Source organism: Amborella trichopoda, chromosome 1 (assembly GCF_054954075.1).
Source record: "Amborella trichopoda isolate Santa Cruz 75 chromosome 1, AtrichopodaSantaCruz75HAP2 v2.0, whole genome shotgun sequence".
Lineage (NCBI taxonomy): Eukaryota > Viridiplantae > Streptophyta > Magnoliopsida > Amborellales > Amborellaceae > Amborella > Amborella trichopoda.
In genome coordinates, this window is record NC_142336.1 from 16,369,872 (window position 1) to 16,384,594 (window position 14,723).

Genomic DNA, 14,723 nt, shown 5'->3' on the forward strand with positions numbered 1-14,723 from the left:
TTATGGATTATGGTTATACTTATGGAGTGTGTGCTAAATGCTAATATGTAGTATAATTTGAATTAGGATGTGCCCTAAATACCTAATTTTTATTTTTTATACAATATATATAACTGACATAACTGCATAATCCTTTTTGGATTCAACTGGGCTGCCTAAGTTCTGGGCGCCCGCCTGGGCACTGGGCTGCCTGGACCTCCCGGGCCGCCTAGGACCTGCCTAGCGCTTTTTGAAACACTGAGTGTATTTGTTCCTGAAACTGCTCCAAAATCTTGGGGCTCATCATAAAGTTCGTTTGGGAGAAGGCTTACGGCCACGTTGGTTGGGCCGTCCTGGACGAAACCCTTCTTAGGAGGGGTTTTGGCAACCAATGTAGAACTTGGATTCGCAGCTGCATTTGCAACCCTTTCTTCTCCATTCATATTAATGGCTCACCTAAAGGTTTTTTTCCCTTCGTCCAGGGGCCTTTGGCAAGGAGACCCCCTGTCCCCCTTTCTCTTTGCCATCATAGCTGAGGTCTTCAATAGATCCAATGCTAGATTGTACCAACATAGGCTACATGGCATGCTAGAGGGCTTCAAAATTGGTAGTACTAGTCGTTAAAGATTTGGATAGTAGTAGATTCTGCTATAGTAGAATTTGTTATTCCTATGAACCCTAAGAAGTAGAAGATTTCCCCTTCAGGGCTGCCAAGCTGCCTCCATACCCTGAGGGGCCTCAGTTACCAAGGGAGCACCCATCTGCGTTTAGCTTGAAGCTACCTTGGGGTTGAGGGGTCTAAAGGGGCCTCAGTTTGAGAGATCTAGGGGCTAACATACAATGTTGTGCCAATTTCTCCTAAGGTCCTCAGCACTTAGACTTTTAAGTTGTGGGAGACACTTTGCCCATGAGATGGTGTCGGCTGTAATTTGCTCAAAGATGGCTTGGGGCAGTTGGCGTACCTCTCAGAGGGTTCCAGCGTTCCTCTCCTTCCAGAAACCCCAAAGCAGTTTGAAGACTGAGGCAGACCACAAAGAGTGGCTGACCTTGGGGAAAGGAGGGGAGATCCATGCAGTCTGAGTTGCCTTACAGACTGTGGGGTGATCCAATGAGTCTGAAGAACTGAAAAAGGCAAGACCGAAGACTCCTGGCAACTTCACAGTGGAGGAAAAGGTGGTCAATATTTTCTTCCTCTTGGAGTTACATGCATCAGCGACTTGGGAGGTGTAAGCCTCTCCTTTGAAATTGGTCAGCAGGTAGCACCCGGCAGTGGGTTAGGGTTTATGAGAAGGCTTGGGCCTTGTGCGGCACCAGACGGGACCAAATTTTGGAGAAGAGGGAAACTTGGGGAGGGGCCTGCAGGAGAGAATATTGTAGAATGAACCTATCGTGAAGGTTCCAGATGGAGTAGAGGTCAACACCACTTGATCCCTCCCTTCTAGGGCCATAGATGCTAGCAGGAAAGAAACAGGTGCTGAAGTGCTTCGCTTTCGGCGTCCGTGAGGCTCTGTCCAAAAGCAGAGCACCAGACCAAGTTTGCCAGCCCTGGTTTGCTACCAAGTCCTCAATGGAGGCATCTTCATTGGTAGCAATGGCTCGGAGCTGAGGGCACCTGCTACCTAAGTCGATATCTCCCCCCCAACAGTGTTTCCAGAACTCGACTTTGTTGCCCTCGCGAGTTAAGAACTTATTGAAGAATCAAATCTGAAAGCTTGGCTACACTTAGCAATATGAGTCCAAGTTTTGGAATATCTGTGAGGGGGGGCATTTTGGGGAACCATCTAACTTCGTCGATACCATATTTATCTGCTATGACCTCTCTCCATAGCTAGGACTCTTTGGTAGCTTTGGGGCTGCACGCTTTTTCCCACGCAAGGAGGTAGAACTTATTGTTGCCCTCTGCCCCAGACCACAGGAAATTTCTCATGAGGCTTTCTACCTCAAATACTACTGAGGCTGGCATCTGAAATAAAGACATGCTACGGATTTGGATGTTTGCAGAGTTGTTTTTATCAAAGTGATCCTGCCTCCTAATGCAAGGTATTGACCTTTTTGGTTTGCGAGTACTTGCTGAAAGTTTTCTACGATTGGGTCCCAAATGCGTTTTGGGCAATCCCCACATGAAGTAGTACACTGAGATAAGAAGAGGGGAGGTACTTTGTAGCGCAGCCAAAATGTTGAGCCAATGCACTGACCTTGTCTTGGTCTGTACGGACCTCTAGCATCTTGATTATGGACATGTTAACCTTCATATTTGTGGCAATTATAAAAAAAAAACCTTCATATTTGTGGCTATTTTGAGCTTCTGAGGAACAACCACAGGTTTGTATATTTGTGTGGGGCATGCTTTACAAAAGATCAGTGTCATCTGCGTAGAGTAAGTGGGAGATTGTGGGAGCAGCTCTTGAGATCTGGAAGCTACTGAGGATGCCTCGGTTGAATAGTCTGGAATGGATTGGGAGAAAAATTCTCCCATTATTGAGAACAAGTGTTGCAGGCCCCTTGTAGCTTGAAATATCCTTCAGGTAACCCATTGATGAGAGCTGAGAAGATGGGGCTGGAACCACGTATCCAGCTTCTCCATTTGTTACATAACCCCATTCTTGACTATATCTCCTCTAAGACCGACCAGTAGACGTGGTCCTAGGTCTTTTCCGAATCTAGTTTAGAACTACCGCTTTCCTGCTTGAGAGGTGTCTGGAGTCGTGGGTCTTGTGAGCCAGGAGGGCCCTGTCCAAAATTTGTCTATCTGCCACGAAAGCCAATTGGGACTTAGAGATGGTTGTGCCTAACAAAGGCTTAAGTCTGGTGGCTGGCACTTCTGTGAGGATTTTATAGGATGATTCCAAAAGGCTGATGGAAGGGAAATCTCTCATCTTCACCGCATCTTCTACTTTAGGACTAGAGCAAGGAAGGTGGAGTTCAAGCCTTTTATGTAGTCGTCCTCTATGATAAAATTCATAAAAGAAGGCCAAAAGGTCAAGGGCCAAGACATCCTAGAAGTAGTTAAAAATGACTATGAGGAACCCTTTGGTCCCGGGGCCTTGTGTTCAGTGCCTTGTCTTCGGCAAGATCTGATATGGCCTGTTTGATTTTGCTCTCTTGTAAGGGATGCTCCAACAAGGCAGCATCTGATTGCGATAGAGTGTTGAAGGAGATGTCAGCCATTCTGCAAGTTGCACCCTGAGGGCAGGAGAAAAGATATCAAAAGTAATAGATGATGGTCATGTTGACATGTTGGGGATTGGTAAAGACCCTATCACCAACTAAGATATGGGTGATGGCATTGTTCCTTCTTCTGGAGCTTGCAGACTGGCAGAAAAAGGACGTATTTCTATCTCCGTGTCTGAGCCAGCTGACTCTAGACCTCTGGTACCTGTAGTCTTCTTCGTGTTTCAGAGCTAGTGAGATATTGGTTCACGCCTTGAGCCATTGCGGCCGTTTGAATTCTGACAAAGGCCTGGATTCCTTTAGGGTGTCCAATTTAGAATCAAAGGTTTGCGGTTGTTAGGGCGAGACTTTCTCCAGAGTTTGAGAGAGGATTTAAGGAATTGCAACTTTTTTGTGAGATGGAAACCTGCCTAACCAAAGAGAGTAAAAGAAGACCGCCATTGGCGAAAGTTTTGTGCAACATCTGATTCCTCCATCCACTGAAGCTTGAACCTAAAAGGTTTGTAGGGTCTTGGGAGAGGGTCAGTATCTAGGGGGATGGGCTTGTGGTCCAACGTGGTTTTGGGGAGGGCACAGGAGAAAGAACCAGGGAAAATAGATACCCACACATTTGGTAATAAGAAGAAATCAAGTTTGGTTAGGAGAGGGTCTCCTGCGTGGTTAGACCAAGTGTAAGAGCAGCCTTCTAGAGGAATATCGAGGACAGAGTTTCTCCCAGTCAAGTTTGAGAAAGCTCTCATGCACAGAGGTGACCCCCTTCCTCTGTTTCTCTCATGGGTCCACCATATTACATTGAAATCTCTTCCCAGGAGCTAGGGGACTCACTGATTGGGGGATTCCAATTGAAGATCCGGCCAGAAGTCCTGCCTGAGGATCGAGAAGTTTTGGCCATAAACAAAGGAAGCCTTCCGCAGGAGGCCTCCAGAGGATCTGGAGGAAGTTAGAAACAGCCTAACAAAGAGGAGAATAACTGATGAAGAGTAGGTTCCCAAATGACCCAGATGCTCCTACCACCTCTTTGCCCTCCCATTGGCAAGGTCTCCTGCCCCAAATTTCCCTAACCTCCATGATAAGTTACTAAAAAACTCACAGCTAAATGATGTATTCTATATCTAGGAAGTTCTGAGCTGCTCTAGTGCTGTTGCTTGAGATGCTGATAGGCCTGAAACATTCCAATAAGTCAAGGTAGATATGTAGAGGCCAAACAACTAAGTAAGAAGAGGTTCAGTTTCTAACATGCATTTTTATGTTAACAAAACAACGGTTTTTACAAAGTTTGAGACCTGTATTCTACACTGATATTTTCCTTAATTTATGAGAGATGAATTCTTTTGCATTCTATTTATTAATCTCTAATAGTTGGTGTGCCTTCGAGGTGTTGATGATTGTTGTTTTTTCCGTGCTTCACCAGTGAGGTGATTTTAACTTTGGGTCGTTCTAGAACAGTGAGGCAATTCCTATGTGAGGCAAAGAAAAAACGTTCCTTTCAGGTTTTTGTTGCTGAGGGTGCTCCTAGGTTTGTATGTCAACATTGAATTTCTTAGATTTCTACTGAGTAAGTTACTTTATTTGGTATTTCTCCTCATGATAAAAGTTTGTCCGGTTTCTTTCTTGAACAATACAATTGCTTAGATATCAAGGACATGTCCTTGCCAAGGAGCTGGTAGCGAAAGATCTGCAGACCACAGTCATTACAGATTCAGCAGTTTTTGCTATGATTTCTCGAGTGAATATGGTAAGTATACGTCAGAGTATTCAAATAAAATGATCATTGTTGTGTCTGTTTTTAACTTGGAATCCTTCACGTGAAGGTGATAGTAGGCGCTCATGCAATAATGGCTAATGGAGGAATCATTGCTCCTGTGGGGTTGAATATGGTTGCACTTGCTGCTAAAAGGCATGCTGTACCATTTGTTGTAGTGGCGGGCAGTCACAAGGTATGTTCGCATCTACTTTTGTATCTCTTTCAGTGAATGATTGAATCTTGGAATTGTTGTTTCTTTCTTGTATGCTGAGCAAAGAAGTGGCTTGACTATCATCATTTCTGCAGAGGATTAAGTTTTAATTTCTCTATAATCTGCTTCTACCATTTTACCCAATTTATGCTGGATATGGATAAGAGACATGATACATAGGACTTTATGAATTGTTATGGACTGGAGAAAACTGCATGGAATAAGCACTAGACGGTGTCTATTTATGATACACAGAGAAGTAAACTCTGCTGAAAATTTTGTATGTGTGAACTTGAAAGGTGTTCTGAAAATTTTAGCTTTTTGAGTCTCATAAAGGATTTTATGATATATACTAGTCATGACATTGTGCACCCCATTTATTTATTGTGATACATCTGTCTGTGATATTGTGTGATATATCCCACAGTAATATGACACAAAGCTATTTTCAACATAGTTGAATAAGAAAGAAGCTATAGATGTATGCCTTTTTCCTCTTTCATTGTATGAAGCTGTATTTCTATGGTCTTTCAATAGTTTGGATTTCCCACTTTGGCAGCCTGATATGCGTGTGTCTCTGGCTTGCCCAAAACTACCTGATTAAGTTTATGACCTCTAACCTCCACTCAATCCTCCTCAGCAACCTGTGATGCAAAGAAAACAAATCGGTTTTAAGGTGCATTTGCTGCTAATTGTTTGGTTGTAAGTTGGACTCGCTTCTAAGAAACTACCTTCAATTCCCTTTGTGTATTTGGAAGAGGGGCCAGTGGTATTATAAGTTGAATGTGACCTCTAGCAGTATTCCCATCCATTACTGTTATTCTTTTGGATTCCTGCAGGAGCGGTTGAAAGATTAGAAATGTCCTAAGGCATTTCAAGGGAACAATACAGAGAAGTTTCATGTGATGAATTGGAATCAAGTGTGTTATCCAAAGGAAATCAGCAAATTGGAGATATCTCAAATTCCCTTGTCACTTAAATTCATTTTAAGGAAATAACATTCCCCTTCTTTCTATTAGCATGAGCCATTTGTGAGTTGAAGCAGTGGTTTAAAAAACGGATCGGTGACCCGGATCGGGCATCTCAAAACCGATCCGGATCAGTGAATTGGCTATCCGGATCGGGAATCAGGCAGAATCGCTCGGATTAAGCCTTAAAAAAATTCAAAAAAATTATTAAAATTCATTATAAATGTTGTTTTTTAAGAATCCAATAAGAAATGGGGGTACTACATTATTAACTTTCATTGTTTTCATCAATTTATGAATATTGAGATGTTCTTTCCCTGTATGAACTTATGTTGACTATTAAATTTACATCACACAAAATAAATCATAGAATTATCATGGATTAAGTATATAATCATATATGGACTACAATAAAGAGTTGACTAAATCAATGAAAAATTGGCCACTAAAATCTCGAATTGGCAGAAAACCCTAATATGCTAAAAAAACCCAAATTATTACAACCTAACTAACTATAATATTATATACCAACAATATTTTATAATTATTTTATTATATAAATAATAACAAATCCAAAATATTTTATAATATCATCTAATTTAAAATGTATTAGTGACACCTGTAAGAAAAATAGTACACTACATGATTTATAATACAAAAATTAATAAATAAAATAAAAGATTTGGTTATCAATGTAGAAATTATTAGAATGCATACCAATTTTCTTTAATTTTTTAGGTTTCTAGAATAAATTAGTGGAAGAGATTGTTAGTAGAAAGAGAGAGATTTCAATCGGCCTCATTGTATGAATCCTATCTTTAAATTAATATTACTAAATTTATGTTAAAGGCCATCATGTTATAAAAATAAATATAATTAGACCATTTATTCCTAGGTTGTATTAAGAAATACCTTTTAGTTTTTTGACAAGAAATACTTATTGTGTTATCGTTTATTTTTTTTTAACAAGAAAAATACGATACTTGTTGAATATCTTTTTTTTTTTTTTGGGACAAAAGAAGAAGATGTTGTACTACATTTTTTTTTGCTTTTTGTATTACTTTTTATTTTTTTTATCCTATGAGCTAGTACTAATTTTTTAATCCTAATTAATTAATTATTACTCATATAATGAAATAATACCATGATATAATAGGTTAATAGAGTTTTTATGTTTTTTTGATAAGTAAATTTAAATTTTTTTGGTGAAAGATAGGGGTGATGGGCACCTAATTATTATTTTTCATAATTTTTTCTTTTTTTATCATCAAATTTCATTGCCACAGTCGGACATACAACTTTCTTATTCATGACGGGCGTACACTGTCGTGCGTATACCATCGCGCGTACACCATCTCACTGCAATTTATCCCAAGCTAATAATATTTGCCAGCGTTTTTTCAACTCACAGATATATCCCACATCGAAGCGATGTGAGCAGAATGAATACTATAAAAAAACCCAACGATCTGGTTGCGTTGAATGTTGTCTTGGCCATGTGAAGCATGCGTATTGCACATACAACTTTCTTATTCATGACGGGCGTACACTGTCGTGCGTATACCATCGCGCGTACACCATCTCACTGCAATTTATCCCAAGCTAATAATATTTGCCAGCGTTTTTTCAACTCACAGATATATCCCACATCGAAGCGATGTGAGCAGAATGAATACTATAAAAAAACCCAACGATCTGGTTGCGTTGAATGTTGTCTTGGCCATGTGAAGCATGCGTATTGCACATAGAGACTTTTTAAGCTGGCAATCACGTGGGGGGAGTAAACAAGAGTGTCAGATGGCATAAAAATTTGTCAATCACATTTGGCAATCACGTGGGGGGAGTAAGGTGGAGTGCCAGTTGGCATAAAAGTTTGTCAATCACATTTCAAAAAAACCAGGGTGGGTGCATAAAAAGAAAACCGGATTGAAAAATAAAAAAGTAGGAACCGCCCGGTTTTACTGATATTGCATTTAGATCGGTTATCACCGATACCTGATCCGGATCGTTCGATTCTGGATCGGATCGGTGATTTTTGAAACACTGGGTTGAAGTGATGGGGGCTTAAGGACAATAGGGAAATGGGTGGATGGGAATGGGACCTGTGTAGATTCATTCTCTAGACTATATAAGGATTGAAGGTGACTTTGTTCAACAGCTCTTATTGACTTTTTGGAGGAGATTAAGGTTTAGATAGGTGGATTGAAATTTGATGAGAGGCGGCCTCATTATGAGAAGAATTATTGCTGTATTTTGAAGCTAACCCCAACATGGATGCTTCAGTTAGGAGTTGCTTTGAGAGAGATGGGAGGCAAGTGTGCTTTCCATGTATATGGAGGAGCTCTAGCAAAAGGGAGTATGAGGAACTTCAACAATAGGGAGCATAATACAGATATGCATAAATATAGCTAGGTTTTCTTTAGGCAGCTACAATGTCTTTTCCTCTTAACCTACTCAACATATATTGGAGTTGGACACTCATTCCCCTTGCATTTTAATACATCTGCCTTTTGAGTAAGGGCAATTTCTGTCAAGGGGTAAATAGATCTTTTAGTGGAGGACAATGGCATTTTAGTAGTGGTTAAGAAGTAAGTAATGCAGCATGTGAGTGATGTCACACACCTTGTAGATGATATCACATCCCATGTGGGTGATGTCATTCTCCACTATAACTAATAAATGCTTTTATTTAAACAAAAAATCTAGTCTACCCTTGATTAATTGCTTAAAATACCCTTAAGTAAAAAGTTATTATATTAAGGAGCAAGGGCATCAAGTGTCAAAATTGTGGGATTTCATGGAATGTGCAAGTGGCTTTCAAGCTATACAAGTTGTGGGCAGTGAGAGTTATGGCTAGCATGTCGCTGATCCAAGCCTTGGGATTTGGCTGTTCAAGCATCGAATGGCACACTCACAATGTCTAGGGTTTGTGCTATGGGGAATCATGCATGGACAACACAAAGCCCCTTGAAAACATGCTAGTGGCGGTTTTGTGTAAGGGCAGCCTCCTATATGTAACGGGGTTTTAGCAAAATTTTTAAGTTACATTTTCTGGGAAACATGCTTAGAATTATGCAAGATTTTCTGGATGAGTAATAGAGGTTGGATTTTCGTAGGTTTCTTGGCTGATTTAGATTTAGATGCATGAGAAATCCTCTAAACTCTACTTTGATTTCCACATCAGCCATTTATCTAGTTACATAAATATCAGTTTTCTCAAGACGGGACGGTGAGGGCACCGTGACCGTTGAACCAGCTAGACCGGTTCACGAGTAGGACCGACAAGGTGATTTAAAATTTTTAAAAATTATAAAAAAATATATCAAAAAGCAAAAGATAGGGAAAATAAGAATAGAATAAATCTAGATAAAGTATAAAAAAATAAAAAAGCTAAAAGCAACAAATAACCGTCAAGTAACAATAATTCAATACTCAAGCACAAAACATGATGAATGGAAGTAAACAAGAGGCTTATAATGAGGCATAGAAAAAGTTCAATACCGACTACTTTTGGAATTTTTTTTTTGCCGTTTTCTGATTTTTCTCTTAAGGGCTTTTTCAAATTGTAAAGGCCCTTCAAATTAAATACCGTGATTGGGAGACAAATGCAAAAACAACACAAAGCACAAAGTATAAAACTTTCGTGTTTTTTGCAAAAGCCGTTAAAAAGACCAAAAAAGGAAATAGAACACGATTTGTATTTCGCATTTTGCTTTTCTGTGTCTTGCAATTTCTGTTCTTACCTTTTAAAGGATTTTACAATTTGTAAAAGCCCTTAAAATTCAAAACTGAAAATACAAACAACACGCTCTCGCTGTTTTTGTTTTTTTTTTTGATTGCATGTTCTCTTTACTTTCAAGTATCTTTACAATCACAAAATGAAAAATCCCTCAGAAATCAAATTTGCAGAAAAAAAAAGGAACATTTTTTTTTTTTCTGCATTTCAGTTCTTATTTCTTGAGGGCTTTTTTCAATTTGTATTTTGCTAAAGTGCTTAAAAGTTGAAATCGAAAACCAAAAAATGCGCCACATATTTGCCTTTTCATTTTATATTTTCAAAAGAATTTCACAAATTATTAAAGCTCTTATAATTTTACAAATATTTGTAAAGTTTAGCAATTTTACAGAATTTTTTAAACACATAAAACTAAAAAATTAAAATGATGCACAGAACTTTTTTTTTTCCTTGCATTTCAGTTATATTGTTTTAAGGGATTTTATGAATTGTGAAATCCCTTCGAAAGGGTCAAAATAAAAATGGAAAACAGAAACAAATGTGCACACAATTTTTTTTAAAAGCCCTAATGTCCTAAATCAGAAAAAGGAAAAAGTTGTAAAATCTTGACTTTTCTTTCCTTTTCTAAATCAAAAACAGAAAAAGCCTACTTTGGGGTTGAATGTTTTGGCTTGTTGCTGGATTTTGATCTGGACAAGGACAAAAAAAGAAAAAGTGTGTGTGTGTGTGTGTGTGTGTGTATATATATATATATATATATATATATATATATAGTCAAAATTGACCTTTTCTTTTTTGCCCATCAGACCGGCCAGTCTAGACATTGGACTGCCAAGTCCACCTGTCCATGACCACTTCAATTAACAAGCCGGTCCAGGAACCGGCCTGGACCAGAAAGGGTACTGATTTGCCAGTTCCTGGTTTGAACCTGCTGATCAGGTCTGGTTTCGACAATATTGGTGAAAATCGGTTTGGTATAAAGGGTTGTGGGCCAAAAACTAGAGGTTCTTGCATGTGGGACTTGAACTTTGATACATAGAAGTTTTTACTGATTTCTGAAGAGAGATAAAGATCTTTTATGGATTGGTAACTAAATTTCATTGATATCAAAATTGATGTACAACCAAGTTGGAAAAAGAAATATATTGTTTGACTGACAAATTTAAGTTATCCATGATTGATCCCCTTCTGCTTTTTTTTTTTTTTTTCCATCTTTCATTAGATGCTCCTGTTGTCATTGGATTGTAGCAGTTCAATTTCTAAGCCATATTCATGTATTGAACCCTTGACATAGTTTGGTGAGAAAAGAGTGTTACATTTGCTCCTCTAAACATTGGTTTGAAATTTTGCACCCATATGATCACGAATTTGGAGCCTCACTAAAATATAGGATACCTTACTGGTTGTAACACCCTCACGATTAATTATCTATATGAATTTTGGAATAATACTTGGGTTTGATTGGTAAATTGAAGATTGTAGCATTACATCCAAAGTTCAATTCCTCCTGCTGAATTCCCCTATTAAAAACAAAACATTATCTGTGAATGCCTTGTGAATGCCCCCTGAATATTTTCAAGGGCCCACAATTTGTATCTTTACAAAATAGTAGTGGTGAATTCCATGTTAAGCATGGAGGGATCTCGTGAACCCTTGCTTACTGAACTGGGAATCCCAAATACCGAGATCCCACCCAAGATCATGTACATGATTAGCTAAATGCAAAGTAGACGAAATACAACTATAAATTTGGTGCAAGAAATAAAGCAAACATAAAAATCACACCACAACAACACACAATTTATGTGGTTCACCCATAGGTCTACATCCATGGCCTCAGCAACTAGAAATCGACTATCATAATGAAGATTATAGTTTTGGGTTATAAGAGATAATACCTATCTCTAAACATCTGTAAAAGACCATCACCGATGTTCCATTCTCAACCCGCTCTCCCGACTGAACACCACCGTCGATCAATACTTTCTTTCCCACTGCAATACCGCTATCGGAAAGATAACTTCGAGAGCAACCGAGAGATTTTCTCTTTGGAAGTGGAAGCCTTACCAACCCAAAACTCATGGGAATACCGCCTCTCTCTCGGATGCCATGTCTTTCTCTCTTGGAGCCCCATCTCCATATTGGAGATCCATTCCCATAACCCCCAAAGGGGTGACTATAAAAAGGATGAGTATTATGTATTATTTAGCCCTCTTATATCGAGATCACTTTCTTGCTTCCCCAAGAAAATCCATTTCTTTTTTACCATAGTACCCTTAACATTTAGAATAGAATATGGATAGGTGATTTGGTTATCACCAAGCCCAACAATCTCCACTTTGATAGAAAAATCACTTTAATTGCCTTGGCAACTTTCATTGAATAGATTTCTTGATTTCTTTTCACTTGCCTCCATTTTGGAATTTTCACAAATTTGCCTCCATATTTCTCTACTTTAAACCATGTATCCATCAAACTCCACCATTCATCTTTTTCTTAATGCAATCCTTAGCGACGTACACTTTTTTTGCTCTGATACCAATTAGTAAAAGAACATCCCCAATTTTCCTTTCTAAACTCACTCTCCCGACTGAGCAACACCGTCTATCAATACCTTCTTTCCTACTGTAATACCGTTACTGGAAAGATAACTTCGGCTCGAAAGCAACCGAGAGATTTTCTCTCTCTAAAAGTAGAAGCTTTACAAACCCAAAACTCATGGGAATACCACCTCTCTCTCGGAGACCATGTCTCTCTCTCTTGGAGACCAATCTCCGCCTTGGAGATCCCTTCCTATAACCCCCAAAGGGATGACCCTTAAAAGGATGAATATTATGTATTATTTAGCCCTCTTATATAGAGATCACTTTCTTGCTTCCCCAATAAAGTCCATTTTTTTTTACCATAATACCCTTAACATTTAGAATGGAATATGGGTAGGTGATTTGGCTATCACCGAACCCAACAAAGCAGGTCATTGGGAGCATTTTTAAGGGAAAGTATATTATGAACCAGTGGACTATGGCGAACAATACTTCATTGAACTCACCTATAGGCAATAAAATAATGGGTGGGGATGGAGAGAGGTTGGAGCTTGCCATTGGAAGTATATTGTGTTCTGGTCTATGATTCCGACCCAGCAGTTTGGACTTCAAATGCACATTGGTCTTCTGTAAAAGGATTATATCATACTATCTTCATCTTTAGATGGTGCTCAGTGGCATTGTTTTACACGGTAGTTATTTGGTGTTTCACGGCCCTGAGCAACTATCCCACCCTCGTGCTGTTTGGATATCCCAATTGGGGTTGTGCTTTACTTAAAAATTAAAGGCCTAAACCAAAATTAGACGTATCTCGCCTTTTTGAGCCAGAGTAGGCAAATTCCATCTACAATAAAAGACAAATGCATCCTAAGAATTGGGAAGTGTATCACATGAATGCATTTAATTTTTTCACCTACAAAAAAACTACTGCTCTGGATGAACAAAGTTCTCAAGTTTCTCCTCTCTTGTCAGAAAATATGACAATTATTAGCTATGTTAACATTTCAACTGTACTGATTTGCGTGGCAATCCTGATCGTGGCCATCTGACTCTTTAGAGCTTTTGATGGTTGTCAACCAAAATAGAAGGAAAAAGCACATCCTATATCCCAGCGTGCTAAGGAACTATCGGGGGAATTCGTCCTTGTGTTTCTTAAATCTGTGCTTTTTGTCCTTGCAGTTGTGCCCACTGTATCCTCATAACCCTGAGGTTCTGCTAAATGATCTCAAGTCCCCTTCAGACCTGCTCGATTTTGGGGAGTTTTCAGATTGCATGGATTATGGAAGTGGAAATGGTGCCCCCTTGCTTCATGTGGTTAATCCCACGTTTGATTATGTGCCTCCACAACTTGTGAGCCTATTTATAACTGATACGTAAGTTTGGAACTATAAAATTTCTTTCTTTTAGTACCAGGCCATGCTGATCTCTCTCACTTAATGGTTTTGATTGATATATGATAAACATTCGTGATGCAGTGGCGGACACAACCCTTCATATATGTACCGGCTGATTGCAGATTATTACTCAGCTGATGATCTTGTCGTGCAACAGCAGAGATTTGCATCAAGGAAATAAATCAAAATATATGCTTTTTATACTCCTCACCAAAAGAGATAGAGAGAGAGAGAGTCACTGAGCAAGCAGCATCAATTTGAATATGGTGAAATGGCGTGATCTTGTATTCGCTTTTTCTGGGTCAGTCACTGGGTGTGGGACCTCGTTGTAGATGTCCTTTTCGCAATTTTTTGGGGTGTAATTTGGTTTTTCTAGTTGATTTGCCACTATGAATAGTATGCCCCTGATATGTGCCTTTTAGAAATTAGCACTACTTATAGCAGTCACCCCAGTGCTACTATTTCACTCTTGAATCTTCCCCTCTATTTGTTGAATGTCATAAGAGCCAAGGCAATAGTGAGCCCTACTTTTTTGTACCTTCTTGAAGGGAGTGAGAGTTTGGAGTTGCAGTAACCCAGTATGGTCTTCTTTCTTGAAGGATTAATTGGATTTTGGTTTATAAAAAAATGGGCTAATTGAATTTTAGCCTGAATTGGAACCGTATTGAGAGATTTTTTAAGGTCCTTCTGCAAGTAAAATGTGGTCTGAAAATGTTAAAAGTATTATATTCATTAGAATCTAATTGAAAGGAACGAGGGTCATTTTACTAAAGGTGTGGTTTTGATAAGGTTGCAACCTTAAACAATCCAATTAAGGCGCACTTCAAAATTTTACTATAATGGTAATTTTGGTGTAAATAAATTTTTGCGATTATTTGAAAATTTATTTTCACATTTAATTATAAAATTTTAAATTCCAAAAATGGTTAAAATCAAGCGTATTTACAAACATATGAAAATCTTGAAAATGGATGGTG

General features: G+C 38.8%; 1 protein-coding gene across 4 annotated transcripts in view; it reads left to right on the forward strand.

Moving 5' to 3' along the window:
* Positions 1 to 14,410, forward strand: part of LOC18425762 (NagB/RpiA/CoA transferase-like superfamily protein) — a 29,710-nt gene extending 15,300 nt beyond the window's left edge. For 2 of the 4 annotated variants that reach the window (XM_006830298.4, XM_011631103.3), the window contains exons 7-11: positions 4,562 to 4,666; positions 4,783 to 4,885; positions 4,962 to 5,087; positions 13,532 to 13,725; positions 13,828 to 14,410. In XM_006830298.4, the coding sequence (XP_006830361.1) occupies positions 4,562 to 4,666; positions 4,783 to 4,885; positions 4,962 to 5,087; positions 13,532 to 13,725; positions 13,828 to 13,927 (628 nt within the window). In that variant the 3' untranslated portion in view covers positions 13,928 to 14,410. The remainder of the gene's footprint in view (positions 1 to 4,561; positions 4,667 to 4,782; positions 4,886 to 4,961; positions 5,088 to 13,531; positions 13,726 to 13,827) is intronic. The other 2 variants (XM_011631104.3, XM_088852978.1) reach the window with 1 other exon arrangement.
* The last annotated feature ends 313 nt before the right edge of the window (positions 14,411 to 14,723 follow it).